The sequence below is a fragment of the Juglans microcarpa x Juglans regia genome, chromosome 5D, assembly GCF_004785595.1.
Source record: "Juglans microcarpa x Juglans regia isolate MS1-56 chromosome 5D, Jm3101_v1.0, whole genome shotgun sequence".
Lineage (NCBI taxonomy): Eukaryota > Viridiplantae > Streptophyta > Magnoliopsida > Fagales > Juglandaceae > Juglans > Juglans microcarpa x Juglans regia.
In genome coordinates, this window is record NC_054602.1 from 31318128 (window position 1) to 31340995 (window position 22868).

General features: G+C 37.3%; 3 protein-coding genes across 5 annotated transcripts; all 3 read right to left on the reverse strand.

The window, feature by feature from the left end:
• Positions 1 to 10944: 10944 nt before the first annotated feature.
• LOC121266218 (RHOMBOID-like protein 4) lies at positions 10945 to 14429 on the reverse strand. Its single transcript, XM_041169988.1, has 6 exons — positions 13901 to 14429; positions 13576 to 13739; positions 12699 to 12862; positions 12340 to 12587; positions 11766 to 11892; positions 10945 to 11259 (listed from the first exon to the last, which is right to left on the reverse strand). The coding sequence occupies exons 1-6, from the start codon at positions 14224 to 14226 to the stop codon at positions 11137 to 11139; spliced, it is 1152 nt and encodes a 383-aa protein (XP_041025922.1). The 5' UTR covers positions 14227 to 14429; the 3' UTR covers positions 10945 to 11136.
• A 4078-nt stretch (positions 14430 to 18507) lies between these two features.
• LOC121266274 (putative 4-hydroxy-4-methyl-2-oxoglutarate aldolase 3) lies at positions 18508 to 20477 on the reverse strand. Of its 3 annotated transcripts, none has more exons than XM_041170054.1 (3): positions 20336 to 20477; positions 19830 to 19997; positions 18508 to 19284 (listed from the first exon to the last, which is right to left on the reverse strand). In XM_041170054.1, exon 3 carries the CDS (start codon positions 19263 to 19265, stop codon positions 18765 to 18767), a length of 501 nt encoding a protein of 166 aa, XP_041025988.1. In that variant the 5' UTR covers positions 19266 to 19284; positions 19830 to 19997; positions 20336 to 20477; the 3' UTR covers positions 18508 to 18764. The 3 variants fall into 3 exon arrangements, with proteins under 3 accessions (XP_041025988.1, XP_041025986.1, XP_041025987.1); XM_041170052.1 differs by having other exon boundaries at positions 18508 to 19273; positions 19829 to 19997; positions 20336 to 20472; XM_041170053.1 differs by lacking the exon at positions 20336 to 20477 and having other exon boundaries at positions 18508 to 19273; positions 19829 to 19999.
• Positions 20478 to 21069: 592 nt separating this feature from the next.
• LOC121265904 (putative 4-hydroxy-4-methyl-2-oxoglutarate aldolase 3) lies at positions 21070 to 21953 on the reverse strand. The gene is made up of 2 exons (XM_041169569.1): positions 21840 to 21953; positions 21070 to 21480 (listed from the first exon to the last, which is right to left on the reverse strand). Exons 1-2 carry the CDS (start codon positions 21951 to 21953, stop codon positions 21070 to 21072), a joined length of 525 nt encoding a protein of 174 aa, XP_041025503.1.
• Between the last annotated feature and the right edge of the window lie 915 nt (positions 21954 to 22868).

Consider the following 22868-nt stretch of genomic DNA (forward strand, 5'->3'; position numbering starts at 1 on the left):
CGAATTAACCCCCAAGAAATCGTTGAAATGTGGATGGTCCAATTTGCTTGACCCGAACCGAGTAATGGGTGGATTTTATTTTCCATAAATTCTAAGTAGATATCGCACACCCGCAGCCTCCGCATGCAAAATTATCATCTTATCTTATCATTATAATTTTTTAAAATTTTTATATAAAATATAATAAACAATTCAACTTTTTCAAATCTGAATTTAACTTTTTTAAATCCCTAAACAATAATAATATTAAACAATAATATTTTAAACTTTTATCTAAAATCAAGAATTTTCATCTCACTCCTCAAACCTGCATGTCCCGTTTGGATTTAGAGATGAGTTAAAATGGTTTTAGATAAGTTGAATTGTTTATTATATTTTGTGTGAGAATTTAAGAAAGTTGATGATGAGTAGGGGTGTAACCGGTCCGATCTGGTCCAGTTTTAGACAAAATTTAGGATCGAACCGGTATGTACCAGTTTTGCATTTTCAAAAACCGATTACGTACCGATTACCCCTAAACTGGTACATCTAATTTTACCGATTCCGGTCCGATTCAGTCTGGTTTTTCTGTTTTAATAAAATGCAAATTTGTAAAAGAAAAATATGTTTAATAAAAAAAAAATGTCTTAAAAAAACCGGTTTGATATATTATACTATTATAGTGTTACTACTACATATAGTGATATTGATACTATAAGTCTATATATAGACTATATAGTTATACATTAAAGAATATAATAATACAATTTTACTAAATATCTATAGTTATATACTATAGTGATTTAGTTATAGTGATTAGTATTATAGTATAACTATATAAAAGTATTAATATTAGAGTATTAGTATAGCTATATATTAATATTAGTTATAGTAATTTAGTATAACTATGTTAGTATAATTATAGTCTATATTAAATTATTAGTATTTTTTTTTTATGGAAACAGACTCATTTCATTAATGAACCGAAGTTACAATTGTGACTTATCAATACGTGAAAAATCCAGATTAGAAGTCAAACTACGCATCAACTCTGAGGCTTCTCCACACACAAATTCATTTGTGGCAGATATTGTCTTAACTTCTCAACAAACTCTCTCCTAACAGAGAAAGCGTTCTATAAAATAGAACTTAAAGGTCTCATCTATCCTCCCAGGGAAGAAGAGTACGGGATACTACTATGGACATCAAATCTAATAGCCTAGTTCTATTTTATTAATAACTAAAATAACAAAAACAAAACTACAAATAAACACATTAACAACTACAGAACCACAAGCACTAATGTGATCCCAGACGTCATGCCCACCGCAAGCATTGGCATCTCGAGCCCTGACGGCACTAGCACCCAACTCACGCACGGACAAAAACAGCCTCCACTGCACAAGCAGCACCTACGCGCGAGCACTGATTGTATAACCACCAGCCGTAGCATCGCCCACCACTCTCGAACAGCTCTTGCATCAAATTGCGTTTGATCCAAAGGCTCAATACCTCACTCAGGTCAACAAAAATACAAAAGAACAGAAAAACAAACAACAACAAAAACATTGAAACGGAACCAATAAAGAAAACAAAAAAGGCTGAACAGTGCACAATGCATTGACAATGGCGCATGCAGAACATTGGTCACTCTAGGAGGAAAGCCGAGGGTCAATCTTGGAAGTCCTAAAGTCAGGGATGCCAGAGAAGTCGAGCGTGGCGTTAGTAGAGGACTCCTCAGTGGTGCGTAATGGTCACACGTTGATGAGATCCGAAACTTTGTTCCGCGCATGCGGGCTATGCTCCACTCCGATGGATGCCGGATTTCGTGGTCTTAAAGATCGGTGGCAGAGCGTCATCCCTGTGGGGCGCGTGTAGAAGGGTGACGGCTAGAAAGACCTGAACGACTATCCTCCCTTATTTGGCCTGTAAAACACAAAAATAAAACCAAAAAATACTATACAAAAAATAAAATAGATAAAGGAGAATGGAGGGGAAGGAAAAAGAGAGGGGGAGGAGCCGAAGCTTCCACCCCCTTTTGTTAGGTTTGGAATTTGGGAGAGTTTATAGAGAAGGGAGATGGTTTTTTTTTCTAGAGAGAGAGCTATTTTTATTAGACTATTAGTATTAATATATATATTAGTATTAGTTATAGTGGGTTTAATTTATTATAACTATATTATTTATAGACTATAGTGATAGTATATTAGTATTAGTATACTAATACTGAAGTACTAATAGTATTAGTATTCTTATATCATTATTTCATATGTAATTATTTAGTATAGTGATCTATATATTAATTTATATATAGACTTAAAAGTATATTACTAATAGTAATATAGTATTCGACTATTAGTATTAGGCTATAAAATATAAATTATAATTAATATACATTATATACTAATGTATATTAGTATTACTAAGTTACTAGTGTATTATGTACTTATCAAAAAGAATATATTGAGAATTTATTAGGCCATAAAAATTTAGTAATAATATTTTAGTGATTTTCTTTCTTTTTGCTAAATAATATTTTAGTGATCTTATTTACAACTTTGGTATATAAATTCAAGTCTTTTGATATTTATGAATTTTTTAATTGATGTGATTTATCAATTTCAGTTTAAAGTTTTACAATTTTAGTTTATTTTTAAATTAGTTATATTATTATATATAATATTAAAAAAATAATCTAAAATATATATTATATAGAACTGGTCTAGGCCTAAAAAGCTCAGTTCTAGCCGATTTTGCCATTACGGAAACCGGTTTCGGACCAATTTGACCAGTTTGGTCCAATCTGGTTGGTTTCCTGATTTTTTTTTAAACCCTTACTAGGGGTGTAACCAGTCCGGTTTGGTCCAGTTTTAGAGAAAATTTAAGACAAAACCGGTATGCACTGATTTTATATTTTCAAAAACCTATTCAGCACTAGTTACCCCCCTAAACCGTTACTTCCAGTTTTACCGATTTCAATCCGGTTTTTTGATTTTAATATACTATATTATATATTAAATAATATATATAATAGTATATTATAGTACATACTACTATAGTGATAATATATTGTAGTATATTTTAATATATATTATAATTGTATATAGACTATAGTGATATAAGATTTTAAAATTTAATATTATATTAATTAGTAATTTATCATATAATACAAAACTATTTTATATATAATTATATATTGTATATAAAAATTTTATACAATATAAACAATTATAATATATATATATATATATATATATGAATCGATTCGGTTTGGTCTGATCCAGTTTTAGAAAAAGAAAAACCAGAACCGAACCGATTTTAACCTAATTTAAAAAAAATAAAATCGATACCAAACTGAACCAAACCCATCAATCCGGTTTACCGGTTTTTTTTTTAATCCTTAATCTCATCTGCGAAGACAAACTAGTCTTAAGTGTTTTCTGGTTTCCAAATCCTACTCTCTTCATTCGATCAGCCTTGTGCTTGCAAAGTCTCTCTGCCCGATTAGATACTAAGCTCTAGTTTGGTTATACAGATAAAACTATCTCATTTCTTCTCATCTCATATAATTATTATAATTTTTTCAAATTCTCATACAAAATATAATAAATAACTCAATTTTTTCAAATCTAAAAACAAAAATAATATTAAAAAAAATATATTCTAATAATATTTTATTTAACTTTTAACTTTTATCTCATCTAATCTCATTTGTATAACTAAACGAGACATAAAAATATCTCAGATATAGAGTATTTTAAATATAAAATATTTGTAAATAGTAGTGAACTAATTAGTGAATAGTCATGAAATAGCATTAAATAATAGTAAAATAATTTGAAAACATCTTAGAACAGTTGTGTTCTTAAACAGACCCACCCTCTCTCGTCTTCATCACTTTGTCTTACCATCCCGCTGCTTGTCTCTCTCTTAGCTATTTAGTTGTGAACTTGTAATAATAATCCAAAACCCCAAGGGATTGGTCAAAGTGGTGAAAGCTTTAGTCTTGGAGTATCATTCCCTTCAAAGTCTAAGTTTCAACACCTCATGGGTGCAAACAATTCTTTGGGACCATACTCCCGATGAAGTTTAAAAAATATCAACACAAAAAGTCGAGAAAAATTTTCCTTATGCATTCAATTGAATTGTATCAAATATATATACAAGCAGTCAGAAATTATTCTAGGAAAGAAGCTAAAAATAAGCCTAACGTTTACAAGGCATTTACACAAGATTTTACTAGTTGTTATATATAGAATTTCAGCCTAGAAATCAGGATGACAGATCATGAGCTTGATTTGAGGGATCTTCCTTGATACGCCCCCGCAAGATGGAGCTGCCATCGGCTAAGCCAATCTTGTTCTTGAGGAAGTCAATCATTTGTCGGGACAATGGTTTTGTTAATAAATCCGCAAGCTGATCTCGACTATTGACATGTTGAACATTGAGAACGCCCTTTTGAACCATGTCACGAACAAAGTGTAGATCGATCTGAATATGCTTCATCCGAGAGTGCTGAATGGGATTGAAAGTGAGTTGGGTTGCCCCCAAATTATCACATAACAGTTTCGGTGAAATTGTCATTAGTAACCCAAGTTCCTTGAATAGTGAGAGCAGCCACACAGTTTCAGAGGCTGCATTAGCAAGAGATCTATATTCAGCTTCAGTTGACGACCTTGCTACAACTCTCTGTTTTTTTGAACTCCAAGAGATGAGATTTGATCCAAGAAAGCTTATATATGCTGAGGTAGATGTATGATAAAGTGTCAAAAACTACATGATTAAGCTGCTAAAGTGAATGATTTGTTTAACCAAAATATGAATGAAGCACTTAATTATGTAGTAATTTTTAGTTCTTGACTCAATATTGAATTTTGATATTTTGCACTTGAAAGGAGTTGTATTGTAATTAGTTCACACCAAAATTAATACTCCAAAAATTTTACTCCTCATATTTTATTTATGTTGCAGGGCATTATGAAAAGAATATTAAAATACATGGGTATTCTTGGAAATACCCAACTGGCACAACAACATCAAAAGAAGAAACTCAACTCACGCACTCGAAAATGTACTGCAAGACAAAGAAAAACTCAACCCACGCAGATGCAAAACGCAGGGGCTTGAGGAGCTTCACGCACGGACAGCGGATGCACTCACGCGGGCAGACCAGCAGCTGAAACGCAAAGGGATCGACGTGCAACGCTGCGTGGCTTCGATGCTGTATAGAACCTGGGCTGGATCGAGCAGCTCACATACGGTGCTGGGCTGGAGAGAAATGGGTGCTGAGCAGAAACGGACGAAGTGGAACGCGAGCGAGCTGGAGCAAAACGCACGCAGAGGAGACCACTCACGCGAACCTGGACCTCACGTCAAAACGCACGAAAAGGGATGCGAAACGGCATGGTGCTGGACTGAGACGAAACAAAGAGTATAAAAAGAAAAAGAAATTTTCGTGCGCCGTCTGGTTTTTTTTGGGAGTTTTTTCGTCTGTCTATTTTCTTCTTCAGCATACCTTTTTCGAAGATTTTTTTTCTTCTTTCGGTTTTATTTTCCTTCTGCTAGTTCTTCTTCTTTGGCTTTTGGGTTTTCAGCACATTTGGAGATTACAGTATTTTCATTTTGCAATTTTTGTTTAGTGCAGTAATTAGTGATGTTGGATTTTAATCTTCTTGAGCATTTTGTTAATCTAGAGATGATAGGCTAGATTTTTAGCTTGGGATTCAATGAGTAACTCATGACTATTTGGGGTTGGATTCTCTTCAATATTTAGTGATTTTGATGATTAACTTGATGGATTATATTTCAATGTGCATCTAGAAAAGATTAGAGTTCTTTGTTCTTGGTTTAGATCAATTGTAGACGTAAAGGCACAATTGATACTTGAACAAGTAACATGACTTTGATGTTTTTCTTTCACTTTTCTATGTCATATAATTTGTCAAGTAGTTTTGTTAGAATAAAAATGGTGATTCATCGTTATATCATCTGACCATGATTTCTAGGAATGAAAAAATGGTTGAGAGAAAATGAAAAAAGAAGTAAATCCATCACCAAATTAGTGGGCGAAAATTGCATCCAAAGTGTTTGTTTAATTGCTTCTTACAAGTTTAAGTTAACTTCCGCACATTTTCTTTAAATCTCTTGATTCTTAGCAATTTTAGAAAAATAGATTCACTTTTATTTTCAGCTTTACTTATGCTTGAGCTTCCCGACAATTTCTCTCATAATTCATTCCACGCTCCCTTAGTAAATAGCCCCATTTAGGTGTTAATATTGGTAGCGGTTAATTTCTAAAACTTATTTTTCTTTTCTTATTATTATTTTTGTTCATAGCTAGCTCGTTTAGTTTACTCATTTCTTATCATTTTAAACTTTCGTGTCACTACAAACGGTAAAATGTGGTCTTGCGAAAATGAAATGTTTGCTAAATTCTCATTGTCCCTGTGAATTCGATCTTGGGATTTACCCTTGTATTACTTTGACAGCTTCTACGCTTGAAAGTCGAAATTAAAAGCTGAACAATGTACGGTCATAAAAATTTCTTGCCCAATCAACATCTGAAAAAGTTGTGAGGTCAAAAGTAGAGTTTGCTTTAATGTGAATGTCATGAAAGATTGTTTGTTTCAAGTAACGGAGAAGCCTCTTTGCAGCTGCCCAATGAGTCACCGTGGGTTTATGCATAAATTGTGATAATTTATTGACTGAGAAACAAATATCCTGGCGAGTGAGAGATAAGTATTGGAGACCTCCAATAACACTACGAAATTCAGTGCTGTCAAATGAGGTTGTACCATCAATCAGCTTCAAGGTTGTGCTTGTGGACAGCGGTGTAGACACCTCTTTGGCACCCAGCATGTTGGTTTTTGAGAGGAGGTCCCGAATATATTTGTGTTGTGATAAAAAGAGACCTGATCGGGTAGGAATTACTTCCATGCCCAAGAAGAAATGAAGCTGACCCATATCCTTTAAAGAGAATTGAACTCCAAGTTGTGCAATTACATGAGATAAGAAATCCATATTGCTGCCAATGAGTACCAAATCATCGACATATACCAATAAATAACATAAAACAGAATTTTTTTTGGTATATAAATAAGGAGGAGTCAGATTTTGAATTTTGAAAATCAAGACCCATGATAGCCAACTTGAGTGCTGAGTACCAAGTGCGAGGAGCTTGTTTTAAACTATATATGGTCTTGTTTAACCTGCAAACATGATTAGGTCTAGAGATGTCTTTGAAGCCTGGGGGTTGGACCATATAGACAGTTTCTGTCAACTTGCCATGCAAGAAGGCATTGTTGACATCAAGTTGTCTTAACGGCCATCCCTTCATCACAACAGCTATTAGGACAGTTCGAATGGTAGCGGGCTTTACTACCGGACTAAAGGTTTCTTTGTAGTCCAACCCCGGACGTTGGTGATAACCTTTAGTGACAAGTCTCGCTTTAAAACGATCTATTGACCCATCAGCTTTCCTTTTCACACGGAAGACCCATTTGCATCCCACGGGTTTACAATTTGTTGGTGGAGGTACTAAATTCCATGTGTCATGGCGCATAAGACATGGCCATTCTCCAGTGTGATTCACGAAGAGCGTGTCCCACACAACTCGGTTCAGTGGTTTCGGGAAGGGGATGCTTTGTGGTGGAGTTAAGCTGTTTGGGTTTATGGACATTGTTCATTGATCGAGTGGTCATGGAATGAGTTCGGGGATCAGATTGGGCAGGTGGGTCGCATGGAATCGAGATGGGATCGGTGTGCAAAGAAGTATCATTTTGGACAAAAAGTCCAAGTGAATGTGTTGTGGAATTTTCGGAATCATGCGATGACAAGAGATTAGGGCTAGAATGAACATTTTCCAAATTTTGGGAATTAGAAGAGGAAGGAAGAGAGGCGTTACCTGGAGGTGATGCCAAGGAGTTATCCCTGGCCGGAGTCATTGGTGGAGGTTGCGGAACCGATGGAGACGCCGCGTTGATGGGTGGAGCACTTGCCGAAGACGACGAGGGCACGGGATGCACAGAGGGGCTGTTTTGTGTTTCGTCGAACAGGGCATGCCTTGAGTGGTACATCCTGTTGGTTGTTGGGTCAAGACACTTGTATGCATTGCGGGCCGAAGAGTAGCCCACGAAAAGACAGGGAACGGACTTGGGTTGGAGTTTGTTGGTATTATAAGGTCGTGTAAGAGGGAAGCATAAACAACCAAATTTTTTTAATTTGAGATAATTTGGTGATTGTTTAAACAATGCTTCAAATGGAGATTTGTGATGTAAAAGAGGTGTTGGTTGACGGTTTATAAGGTAAGCCGCAGTGGAAAAAGCGTGGGGCCAATATTTTAAGGATAATGAGGCATCATGTAATAAAGTGAGACCCGTTTCCACAAGATGACGGTGACGACGCTCGGAAACACTATTTTGTTGTGGTGTATGAGGGGCTGTGGTATAATGACTGATTCCATGAATAGAAAAATATTTTTTTAAAGCCACAAATTCACCACCATTATCCGAATAAATGGTTTTGATTTTTTATTGAAACCGTGTTTCCACAAGGTGTTTAAATTGTGGGAAAATTGTGCTAACACCAGATTTGGTTTCCATAGGATAAAACCAAATATATTTTGTGAAATGGTCAACAAAAATTAAATAATAGCTGGATCCATCAATTCCAATTGAGTTGGAAGGTCCCCAAACAGCAGTGTAAATTAGGTCAAGAGGCGCATGACTTTGAAGACTAGTTTGCCGAAATGGTTGTTTGTGAGCTTTATTGATGGAACAAGAAGTACAAAGAGAAGGAACATGATTTTCTTTTATTATTGGAAGAGAAAAGGAGTTGACAAGCTGATGAACCATTTTCTGAGACGAATGTCCAAGTCGTTTGTGCCACCCATCAACGGAGGTCCGTTCATGCACATTAGCAACCATTTTTTGAGAAGATCGCACCATGGACCCGGGAGGGTGTAAACACCATTTTCACATGCACCTTTGAGTAGAACCGCTCCCTTGATCGAATCTTTAACAAGAAAGAAAGAAAGGTGAAACTCAACAAAAACACGATTTTGTGTGGTAAAGTGATGGACAGAAACGAGATTTTTTTTTTTAATATTGGGAACACAAAGAGTATTATTTAAATGAAAAGTGCGTGTGGGTGAGTGAAAAACCAAGGAACCGATGTGAGAGATACGCAAACCTGAACCATCACCAATTATAACCTCGTCAGTGCCATCGTATTCGGAATGAACTGATAAATTGGCCAAATCACCAATGATGTTGTGAGAGGCCGCCGAGTCAATGAGCCATTTTATGTCTTGAGCTGGAGCAGTGGAGACACAGTTTGCCGTTGCTATAGAAAATTGGACCTTGGGGCAGAATTTAGCAGTATGGCCCATCTGTTCACAGAGTTGGCATTTTGGTGTGTAACGACGCTGGCCATTGGGCTTGGGCTTTCGATTGTCACGTGAGCCATTTGTATTGCGAGACTGGGCCAAGGAGTTGGGATATTGGCCTCCATTATTACGGTCTGAGCCATTCGGCTTTGAGGAACCCTTAGAATTAGAGCCTCCAGAGGAAGAACCAGGACCTGTTCGTCGATGGGAGTAATTTGCGGAAGCAACTAGTTGCTGGGAAGTGGCTTCAAGGCGGTGCAAGTAGGCATCATGACCGATAAGGAGATCATGTAACTCCTCGAAGGTAAGTGGGCGTTCCCGTGCGCGAATGGGGGCTGCAATCTCACGGAAATCAGCGTCCAATCCATTGAGAATGTAGAGTGTCAGATCATCTTCGGAAATGTGATGATCAATAAGAGAGATTTCATCTGCAAGAGTTTTGACTGTGTGCAGGTACTCTTGAACCGTTTGATTTCCCTTCTTTATCAGAGTCAATTCCTCTTTGAGTTGCATAGCCCTAGTTCGGGATTTGCTGGCATACATTGTGTGTAATTTTTGCTAAACTTCCTGAGAGGTTTTTGAAATGGAAATGAATGGTGTAATGGTAGTGGTTGTGGAGGCCAAAATAGCGAAGAGGATAAGTTTATGTTGTCTTATCCAGTGGGTTCGTTGAGGAGTGGAAATGGAGGAATCATTGGAGAGGGGACAGGGTTTATCTCCAGTAACATAATCAAGGAGATTATACCCAATAAGTAAAGCTTCGAACTGGGCACGCCATTGAGGAAAAGTGGATGGAGTGAGTTTTTCATTGATCTGTGAGGTGATATTGAGAGCAATAAGAGGAATTTCTGTGGAGGATGGTGGGTTTGAGGTCGGGTTATGAGTATATTCAGAGGTGGGGATCGAATTCTCGTTGGAGGACGGCTCTCCTGATACCATGATGAAGTTTAAAAAATATCAACATAGAAATTCCTTTGTTGCTGTCGAGAAAAATTTTCCTTATACATTCAATTGAATTGTATCAAATATATATACAAGCAGTCAGAAATTATTCTAGGAAAGAAGCTAAAAATAAGCCTTACGTTTACAAGGCATTTACACAAGATTTTACTAGCTGTTATTTACCGAATTTCAGCCTAGAAATCAGGATGACAGATCATGAGCTTGATTTGAGGGATCTTCCTTGATAACCCCTGTTGAAAAGTCAGCGATTTAACAAACTTCCGACAATGCAGTGCACGAAACCGGAGTTTACTTTGCAGGGGTGGGTCCGAAAGACCCTGCCTTGGAGAGGTTCCTCGACATAAAATATATATATATATATCCAAAATGTTAGTTTGTTCGTGCACTTTAATTTTTTTTTCTTTAAAATGTTTAAAAAATATTTAAAGATATTTAAAAAAAAAAAAAGAAGAGGAGGAATGAACTAGCGGTCACGCCCAGCACTAAGAGCTGGGTGGCCGACTAGCATGGTCCTTACCCCAAACCCTCCTCCCTCCCTCCCCGTGGCTTATCATTGCTACATAAAAACCAAGTCAGGTATCCAAACCTTAGCACAAAAACACAAGCACAGAAGAAAATTAAAACAATAATTCACTATTTTTCTATGTAAAGGTCAATGTACAAAATAATTTTAATACAAGGAGATAAGCAGTCGTAATAACTGAGGCGTATCAACATAATAGCAATTCAAATGTCTAGATAAAAAATATGCAACGAGAAGTTTATACATCTAAGTAGCTCATGCCAACTTTCATCGTCTTCTGCATAAATCAACTGCAAAGCTCAACACACAATCCTTGGATCTGCGAACTGGATGCATCTGCCAATATATATACACCGGATTTCCCATTGCTCGAGCACGTTATATTTAACTGGTTGCCTATCTGGGTTGTCTGAAATAATAACATTAAATATATAGAATCAATCAAACCACCACCTTGTTTAATCCTAAGTTCTATGCATGCCAAATATGCATCGCCTTAACTCGTGCTTGCACATAATTTAACTTTTTTCATCAATTCCATTTTGGCATGTATGGAAATTGCAAAACCAGAACCACCTGATGGTCACACCTCCATAGGTGCATTGCCTGCAAAACCCATGCTTTCATCCCAATGGGAAGCAAGGCCTGCTTTATTGGGTGTGTGTTACACACTTCTATTTTAATTTCTTTATTTTCTTATGTTTTATTTTCCTAACTTTTTAGTTGGTAATATTATTAAAATTTTACATTCAGAATAATAAGCCAGCCCTTCGCTTCATCAAGAAGAGTTTTTTACACCATACTACGGGAAAGAAGAAATTAATTCATTTCCATTACAGTATCTTCAACTTCATTTGACTTTATATATTTTTCACACGCACACAAACCAAAAAAAAGTAGTGTTAGCATGGTTACCAAGCAAGATGCAGGCTGTGTGTTGCAACTCCAGCTCGAAGTTGGGACACAACTCAAATAATGACACCAAGAACAATGATCATTTGCATCGACTCCACGGAGCAGCATAACCAGGCCAACAGTAAGCCTGTCAGAAATTGTGATTTAGCACCGATTGCCAAGTCAAATAGAATTTAGAATCACAATGAAATATCGGTCTTCATTCAACAAATACTGGAGAAAAATCAGAATGTCAAGAAAAAGACAATGACCCCAGACAAAGTTACACTAGTTCCATCACCAGAACTTTCATTGTTTTCAAGCATTACCAGCAGATCCATCATCTGTTCCTACTTTTATATTATTTGCATCTATGAGAAGACATATATGATAACCAAGCAAAAATTGGGAGTTTCACCTTCGTGGGATTCTACAGGTTCAAGCAAATCTCTTAAGGTAAACAGGGTTAGTATGTTTTGATCACCTTTTTTTTTCTGTTCTTTTTTTTGCGATCTTATGATATATTTTTCCTGGTGTAATCTTATAAAAGAAGCAGGAACTACTGAAAAAATAGAGAAACTGATGTCAGGCTTACCCAATAATCAAAAGGATCAGAGAAACAACCCATAATATACACTGATACATCTTGAATTTAGGTTTATCCGCAGCAGCAGGAGTATATCTTTGACTAACCCATCCAAATTGGGGACGTATCAAAAACACAAACCCAAGAAGAAAACCCGAAAGAAACCCACCAATATGAGCAAAGTTGTCCACGTGTGGGAGGATTCCGACTGCCAAGTTAACCGCGATGATGACCAGGAGGGTTAATAATGCTGCCAACTGGACATTGACATGAAGTAGTGAAATAACTAGGGTAAAGAATGTTATTAACCAGAATGACAGAATTATTTTACAAGCCCATAACTCGAGCAAAAGAAGTTCAATAAATACCTTATTAGAATATAATGTCCAATTTGTGATGAGTTCAGAAAGCATTCCTCCAAGTAAGCCAAAAAGTGCACCAGAAGCACCAACAGAGATGTTTGACTGGATGAAAAGGCCAGACAAAATACTTCCCCCAAACCCAGAGATGACGTATAGCAACCCAATCCGTACTGCAATAAAAGTACACAAGCATCAGGCAAGTATTTTGACCTACAAATTTTGAATATAAATACAAACATGGCTTGTTCAATTCCTACCAAGACTCACAGATCAATCGGAGACAAAGAATAGAGTGATCTTAATCTTTCAGCAAGTTAGAACGAATGGAAGAAAAATTCTGAACTACACAGTCTTAGCTATATGCATCAATCAGAAGACCAACAATCCAAGATTTGATCATTCAATACCTAAGCATTTGAGGTCGTGTTGGTGATGCTAGGCTAGATGGTTGCTTCTTCAGTTTGTTCAGTTTATCCATCTAAGATATTTTCAACTCTCTTATGAACTTTTAGCTCCCCCTGGTTGATCAACAGTTATGCTAGATCTGTTGGGTACCCTCTCAAAATTATATAACATGGATGATTAAGTCTGGCATCAAACCACAGCCACTAAGTCAAGAAGTATCATTTCCTGATGTCAATCATCTGGAAGCTAACCTAAACGCTTCAATTTAAAGAGTTATTATTGGAAAAAAAAAAAAGGGTAATTTTTTAACTCAAAAGCACAACGATGCAAGGACCCTAAAGTTTCTCAATTTAAAGAGTGGCGCTGATGTTTCAGAATATATAGAGGATTCTAAGAATCTTGAACACTGAATAGTTAAGTCCATGGTACACAGCAATACATATATAATAAAACATTAATTAAATTTTAGGATACATACCAAACCCAAATTCACGCTCAAGCCGAATTCCAATCACCAAAAGACTCAGCATGTTTGCCAATAAATGGAAAACCCCAGCATGCAACCAATTGCTAGTTATGAGGCGCCATCCCTGGTCCTTGTCTACCACTTTACTCACATCTACACCCCCCATCTTCTGCAGCCTGAAGCCATAAACACGCAACAGTTGCTTGATTACCATAACGTAGCGGTTTAAATTGCAGCCAACCAAGTAAAAACAAATCGATAAACGTAGCTAAACTCAGTCAATTTGGTTCTAGAAAAAGAAAAAGAAAAAGTAAAAAGTAAAAGTAAAAGAACTTACGTATAGGAGGAAGGCCCAAGAAGAGGGTTCTCCTTGAAAGGCTGGAAAGAGAAGCGACCCAAGAACGTAGCAATGCAAGAAACAGAGTTCTTGGGACAGTTGTTGACATACATGGTGATTACAAAAACGATGGTATTGGCGACCACAAACAAAGGGATCAACCAGGCGACCCATTTCTTGAAATGCTTGATCTCCACCGGGTAAACGCCCGGGCTTGCAGCAGCTGATGCCGGAGCTGGGGATGACTGTAGTGGGTGAATCACGCCACTGTGACGCCTGGAGTTGATCCTTATTTGGACTTGCGAGGGACGCGGTTCTCTCTCCATTGGAGACGAAGAGTTGAGAAACAAGTTAGCATTAACTGGATCAACTCAACTAAGAAGGAGATTTGGTCAGAAATTGATTATGGTTTTGGACACCCACGGGGAAATATAATACTCAACACCCACCAATATTGGCTGTTGGGCTGGCGCACCGCTCAAGCGGAAATGCAATTTTATATGTTTATTATTTTAATAAGAGCTGTTTTATTTACTAGACGACTAGACGTTGTAATTTTTTATTTAATATTTTAATTAAAAAATAAATTTGGAAAATGAGTAGATTCAAACCTATTTATTTGGTTGTATTGAGATTTAAAAAAGTTAAATTAATATTTAAAAAAATAAATTATTTATTATATTTTGTGTAAAAATTTTAAAAAATTATAATCATAAAATGTAATAAGATAAAAGATAAGATAAGATGAGAAATTCTTTATAAATCCAAACAGAACTTTAATATCCAATCACTTTGAGAATGAACGGTGGAACAGATGCAACAAGAGTTGTTCACATGTGATGTGAGAAACGGAATAGGTGGAATATATTGAATTTCAATCAGGATTGCGTTTCCGTTAAGTTAGCCTTACAAATATTTTTTTTATTTATTTTTCTAAGAATTTGGCCACCTATCTTGCAAGGGTGGCCACCACTTGTCACCTGCTCTAATTCAAGGAATTCAACACAGAACAGGTAGGAAATAAAAGTAGGGAAAAAAAAGATCAGTCAAATAGCCTCCGCCGCCGATGAGATACCGTATCATATATGTATGCATAAGTTACTTATTAGTAATATCAATTCTTCTACATACAATTACTGCATACAATCGATGTGCAGTTGTTGACGCCATATTAGATTATTATTATTATTATTTTTAAACAAAGATAGAAGAAGAAAAGAAGCCTGCCAGACATTGAAAAGAAAGAAAAAGAGAAACAGAGCTCGGCATGTCTGGATCTTTGTCTTCCCGCTCCTCGGGGTTTTCGATTGCGTATTCGTGTTAGTTGTTGTCTTGCTGCTCATCTAATCTGGGGAATTCATGCTACCCACATTGCTTCTAAATTGTCCTATTTCGTGGGTCTCCATTTTCGTAAGTATTTTCATGTGAGTCTTTCCATCGACAACTTCATCGGACATTAGGTAAAGTTTTTTCTTTTCTCAATCTACATTATGCGTCAACTGCTTCTTCTTGTCAGATTCAAGTAGTTTTGGTCATCCTCATACCTTTTCTTAGAAAAGAATGTTGCTTTCATCTTTTCTAAACTCACAATATATTTTATTTGAGAGGGGGTGCAATTGCTCAGAAAGTACGGAGATATTAATATCTTGATGTTTGGCTTTGTGAATAAACTTGAAGAAGGAAGGAAAAAATAAGGATAAAAAAGGAGAGAAAACAAGCAAAAAACAAATAGTTCTTCTAGGGACAGTCGGCCACGCCACGTACATTAAAAAATAAAAAGAAAAAAGAGCGTCTTCAGTCTCAGCTTCTTGCGTGGGTTTTCTTAAAACGGTTCGTTCCTTCACTTTCATCTTAGCATTTTCAGTCTTCCCATTTCTAACTCTAAGCAGACTCATCGTTTTTTTTTTTGGTGGGGGGGCGGGGGCGGGGGATGTTCTCTTCCTAATTTTCTTTTCTTTCCACCCCTTATTTGCCATGGAAATCAAATGCAAGGTTCTCGTGTTCCAACCCACAAAGATGTAGTCCCAGTTTTGTAAGATACATGTAGAGGAGGTCATGCTTTTGTCTAATATATAGGCTAATAGGTTGTGTGAATTCGTCGACAAGAAAAAAAAAAGTCTTGGTTTTGTTTGATTTGTTTTGTGTTGTGCTCCCTGTGTTTTTAAGGTCTCTGTGTTTGTGTGGTGGCTTCTTGGAGAATGGAAAATGAAGAAGACAAGAGCAATAACTTCTATGTAGTCTTGGGGTTGAAAAAGGAATGCACTGCGTCAGAGCTCAAGAATGAAACTTGCGCTGGTTAGCATTGGAAACCTTTTTTCTTTATCCATTTTTTGTTAACAATTCAATCAAATGGATCTTCTTTAAATCCTTAAACATGCCCTATAATACCTCTTCTGAAGCTTAATTTCTGAAATGAACATCTAGGTTCCTTCCGGACCCTTGAAAAAAGTGATCTTTTTGTCATGATTTTGCAACTTAAAGAGGACTTTGTTAGTTTGTTTACGGGCTATCCTGGATAATAATAATAAAAAAAAGGTTTGGAATTGGAAATGGTAAACTTTACTGATATTTGGGAAATTTTTGAGAAACTTTCATTCTTAATTTGTTTGTTGGGCTAGAGATGGCACCAGATCATTGCTCCCCTGAGATGAATTTTGGGAAGAATAACTTGAAAGGTACCTCTGGCTTTGACGCCAACTTTCAGAGCTTTTGTTTTGGGACGGGGGGAACATCAACAAGATGCTAGAAATGAGAAGGAAGTAAGAGAAGTTCGGGGAGATGCCAGACGAAGGAGGGAGGGAGAATGGGGAAGACGAGAGAGGGGAGGTTGGGAGCCAAAACAAGCCGTTTCATCCAAGCCCAAAACGAACCATTTCATTTTCCACCTAGGCACCGTTTGCATAGCGGTTACGCATGCCGCTTGTATCCAGTATTTTTGAAAAAGAAATATCAAAATTGTTTGAAATTTTTGCTTCTCACAGATCGTCTATAGTTTTCTACCCTCAAGGGAGCAAAACATACATAAAAACCAAGATACTTCTAACTATTTCCTTCTAACTTAGCAACAAAAGAAATCAAAAGATTCAACTTGAAACATAGGTTTGGTCTCCCATTGGCCCATCTTTCGCTAGGCCAAAATTAGAAAGCTTTGCATTAAAATTCTGCAGGTCTTCGTCTTTGAGGGAGAGAACACAGAGAGGGAGAGAAATGGAAGGTCTTCGAGGGAGAGAAACACGAAGAGGGAGGGAAATGGAGTCTTCGTCTTCGAGGGAGAGAAACACAGAGAGGGAGGGAAATGGAAGGAGGAAGAAAAGAAGATATGGGGAAATGGGGTAAAAAATTAAAACGGTGCCGTTTTTAAGTTTTTCCACGTTAGACGTTTGCCCTGCACTTGCACTAGGCGACTGCCTATAGCATTTTTCTAGTAATATATTTTAGGGGTGAAAACCGACCCAAGCGGACCACGAAACCGAACCAATTGTTTTTTTTTTCTTTTACATATTTAAGACCAGCTGAACCAATCGATTAAGGGGGAGAAAACCGGCAAACTCGATTTCGGCCAGATTCTAATCTATTCGTCGATGGCACGATGAGAGAGAGTGCTGAGAGAATAGAGGTCATGATAAGAGAGAGATGAGTGGCACGTCGCGATAAGAGATAAAGAGAGATGAGAGTTGCGATGAGAGAGAGAGAGATTGGTGGCACGTCGCTATGAGAGAGGAGAGAGAGATGTGCCAACAGATAGAGCTGTGTGAGAGAGGAGAGAGAGACGGTGTGCAACTCTTCGCTGGAGACGAATTGAAATGAAAAAGTGGGGAGGGGAAGACTGATAAAACTCTAACCAAAATGACACCGTTTGTTGTATTATTAAATCAACGGCGTCATTTCGATTTTTTTTTTTCTTTTGTAAATCTCAGTTATAAAATGATACTGTTTAATTCATTTATGTTAAACGGTATTGTTTTATATAAGAATAAAATACTATATATATTATCAGTCAGTTTGCCAGTTTACACGAACCGAATTGATCAACGTCAGTTTTTGACCTCTATTTCAGTCAGTTCTAGATTCTGACGGCTGGTTTACGTTGATGAGAGTCGGTTCCGTCAGTTAGTGTACAACCCTATATATAACTAAAGATTACATTCAATGTATATGCTTAAGTAATTGGGTTACATGTTCCTTATAAAGGTTAGTATAATACTTATATTATTAGATTTAATACATATACATACATTATGATCGAACTATAATTGAGACGAGCTAATGAGAGCGAGCCTTAACGAGTTTTAACTGACTCGAATCGAGCTTAATCAAGTATAAATCATTTACTAATCAAGCATATTTCTATTTTCATGACCCTTTTTTTTTTTTTTACGAGTCAAGGTCGATTCAAATTTAACCGAGCAAATATTGGCGAGCAATCATATGGATTGATTCATTTACAATCCTAACTATAGGAGTTTTATTAAAACAGACGGTGTAGTCTTTTTTCCCCGGGTATTGATAGACTAAAAACTGATCCACAATTATTTTACCACTATACAATAAAATATTTTTTTTTCTAAATTCAAACACATCAAGATTAAATCAAGAATCAAAGAACATTTTTAAAAATTAACAACATTTTCTTTATTTTGCTTCTGAACTATTTTTAAGCCAAATTTCAATGTTTTGTTGTTTGGTCTAAAACTTCAATATTAATGTGGAACGAACAACAATAAAACCAATACCAGAAAAAACTACACTTCAAAACTCATTCCCTGGAGATCTCTGACAAACTTGGAACACTCCCGATTTCATCACTCGATCAGTTCTCCTTATTCATGGCGTCCTCGACGTGCAATTCTTGAAAAATGATGCTTCAGATCGACAGCTCAGATTTGGAGACAAGGATGCCATCACTATCTGCATACAGCCATTCCCCATCACGGATCAAGGTTCCTGCAATGTGTACAGGGACATACTTTTCACCAATGCCCTTTTTATTGGATTTCACAGGATTAGGTCCCAAGGCTCGTACCCCAATATCACATCCATTAATCTCATCAACATCTCTAATGCAGCCGTTTACTACAACACCAGCCCACCCCATATTTTGAGCCAATTGTCCCAAATTCCCTCCCACCAAAGCACATCTCATGCTTCCTCCACCATCTATAACCAGAACTCTTCCTTCACCCTTGGTTTCAAGAAGCTCCCTCACCAATACATTGTCCTCAAACACCTTGAGAGTGACGACGGGGCCTGAGAATGTTCGACGCTGCCCGTAACTCTGGAAGATTGGTTGCAGCACACGCAGATCACCATTTGCCAAATATGATACATTTGTATCACAAACTTCTGCAGTTGCTATGGCAGCCATGTTTTTTTTTCCTGCACATGTAACTGTCTAATATCAAAAGATGCAATACCACAAATAACAACAAGAAGAGAATAATCCCATCAAGATTTTTTTAATGTTTCCACTTTCCTTGACCTACTATGTCCTACGTACGTACATGTTTTCCAGGGATGTGCCTGATCGGCTAAAACAAATATTAGGGGAAGTGGCTTAAGATTGATTTAGAGGTTGCATCAAAGGTTTGCAGCGTCAAGAATTTCTTTTGGGTTTTGGTAAAAGGGCTATTGAAGTTTGTAATTACCAGTGGACAGTGGAGAAATATAGAATCATCCAACTGAATCAGTAATTGAACCAAATTGGCAGATCGTTCTATCAAAACTTGGGGCAAATCCCTAGAATTCTCTTAGAAAAGGATTGCAGTCTAGAGCATACAATAAAGGATGATTCCAAACCCAGGCAAAATTATTGAAAAAAACATTGCAGAATCAATGGATTTACCTCAAGAAAAATCTTATCCGTAATCCAACTAAAATCTATAATCCGTCAATTAGATCATGAATACTTGGACTGAAAAGCTATGCTTACCGGGATTAAGATGACAAAGAAAGGATGCCGTCTGATTAATTCGCTAGCAGAGTGTGCTGTTCTTCTGTATGAATTTTACGAGATATCTGTGAATAAAAATTGACGCCCACGTGATCTTCTTGGCTCGTGTGCCCCCACCCATCTTCTTCAACCAATTATCCATTCATTCTTTTTACCAAAAAACAAGAAAAATAAATTTCCCTTTTTATCAAATTGTCTTTCAGCAATAAATAATAGTATTTAGTCACGTCATTTTTTTCCTCAAAGTTACTATTATATATTTAATTTTTTTAAAAAAATAACTTTAGATATAATAATAGAGTCTATTATTAAAATATTTTTTTTTTACATATAGATTCGTATTTATTCTTTTTATTAAAAAATTACGATTATAAATATTATTTTTTATTGTGTAATCAGTTTGTTTTTTTCTAAATATATTTTTTTAAAATATTCTAGCGGTCAGATTCAGAAAGTAAAGTATCATTTTCCTTAAAATTCTGTACCGTAATCATTAATCACAGTTATTTCTTTGTGATATTGAGGTTGAATTGCAGAGGTACGGAACTCTGGTTTTGCAGTTATATTGGTAGCGAAACAAGAGCTGGGGAGTGAAACAGAATGGCGTTTGTTTAGGAAGAAAGAAAAAAGACAATGTAGAATCTAGCTACTCTGCTTTGAATGAGTCTTATTACTAGGTGTTTTTTTAATTGATTGCTTGTTCTAAGTATATTTTGCCGGCTAACGGAGCAGTTGTGACTTGTGAAAGTAATCAAAAGTAAAAATAAAAAATAAAAATTAAAAATTAAAAGATAGTCAGTCGAACTAGAAAATAAGAAAGAGACAAATAATAATAATAAAAAAAAAAACTTGAAAGAGAAGAATTAGTAAAGTAGAAATAATATTTGCAGTTATGTATGTGTAAGCGTCGTACAATCTGTTTAAAAAAAATGAGTAAATATAAGATTCATTTAAAAAAAAATTAATTTTTTAACAATGAACTCCACTCTTTTTTAAAACGATTGCGTGATAGTTATGCATTTCACGATTGTATGTAATATTACTCAAATTAGTAAACAAAAATACATAGAAAACCAAAACAAAATACCAAAAGCCACACAATGTCATTAATTCCTCAGAGACTACTTGTTGACAAACTGGGAATACCAATGACTTCTTCATAACTTGGTTCTCTTATTAATGGCGTAAATTGATCAAATGCAACTCTTTGAAAGGTGATTCAGATTGAGAGCTCATATTTGGAGACAGCGATGCCATCACTATCTGCATACAACCACTCCCCATCACGAATCAAAGTTCCTGCAACGTAAACTGGGACATGTTTTTCACCAATGCCTTCTTTATTTGATCTCACAGGCATGGATGCCAAGGCTCTCACTCCAATATCACATCCATTAATCTCCTCAACATCTCTAATGCAGCCATTTACTACAATAGCAGCCCACCCCATATCTTGAGCCAACTGTAGTGACAATAATCCCCCCATCATCGCACGTCTCCTGCTTCCACCACCATCTATAACCAAAACTCTCCCTTCACCTCTAGTAGTTTCTAGAAGATCCATGACCAACTGATTGTCCTCAAACAGCTTCAGAGTGACGATGGTGCCTGAGAATGTTCTACGCTTCCCCTACCCCTTGGTGTAGTCCAAGGCGGGCTCTTCATCTTTCTGCTTCAGCTTTTGCACATAACACTCCCTTGTCGACACTTGCTCTCTTCGGATTTCTCCCACCCCTTAGGAAGTTGGCAATTTTATTTTGAGTTGGTAAGTCGACGTGACAACCCTTAAGCAGTTGAGAGTAGGTCTTCCTATGATGGCGTTGTAGGCCGACAGAGTTTTTACCACCAGGAAGTAGACCATGATAGGAGCTGTGCACGAATTACGTCCTACCAAGATGGAAAAGGTGATGGTCACCATCGGCTAAATGATGCCCTCGAAGAAGCCTTTCAAGGGTATGGAGGCGGCCAGCAGCTGGGAGGTTTCGATACCCATTTTGATGAAAGCTTCCCAGAACAGTATGTCCGCAGAGCTTCTGTTGTTGATGAGGATTTTGCAAGTGGTGAAGTTGGCGATAAGTATGGTGACCACCAGGGCGTCGTCATGGTGGTAGAGGATCCCTTCCTCATCAGCCTCCGTGAATGAGATCACAGGAATGAGGTTACCCCTTCGTTGCTTGGTGGGGTGATACTCGGCCGAGAAAACGTCATGGTATCGAGCTCGCCTGACATGCACCTTTCATCTTGATGAGGTGACGCCCCCGTTCGCAAACCCTCCTGTTATGGTGATTCTGGTGGTGCTTCCCTTATCGCTAGCCATTGAGGCTTGTTCTCTTGTCGGTGTCTGTCATCCCAATCCTAGCTCTTTTCCCTCGATTTTCTCCTCAGCTCTTACGCTCTTCTCAGGGAGTGGTGGCGCCTTTGTTGCTCCAAATACTCATTCCTTCCTCCTAGGGAGTAGCAATACTTGGTATTGTGTGAGGTGGAGCGATGGTATGTGCAATATCGGCACATTGCTTCCCGGTCGTCTTCCCTTTAAATGATGAATGTGGGATGGTTGTATCACAGCCCAGGCCCCTTCGTTGGTACTTCCTCTCGTTGCTTCTCCTGGGATTCCCTTTCCCCTTTCTCACAAGGCTTGGCCTGGGCTGGGGCTTTTCCCTTTCTTTCTGGCACTCTATTTCCTTCCTTCGTGATTTGGTTAACGGTTGGAGGGTGTCTTCCACGTTAATGAAGCCGTCGGCCCTGTCCATGAATTCCCGCAGCGTCGTGAGGTTCAGTTTGGCCAGTTTCGCCATAAATAGGGAATGCAACCAGACACCTCATAGGAGTGCCGCCAAGGTGATTTTCTTGTCTTGGTCGTCGGTGGTCATGTGCTCCCTATTGAACTGGGACAGGTAGGATTTTAGGCTCTCGTCCTCCGTTTGTTTGATAGTGAGGAGGTATGCGGCCGAGTGCCGCCTCCTCTGAATGGACATGAATTGGGTTAGGAACAACTTGGCTATCTCGCTGAAGCTATCC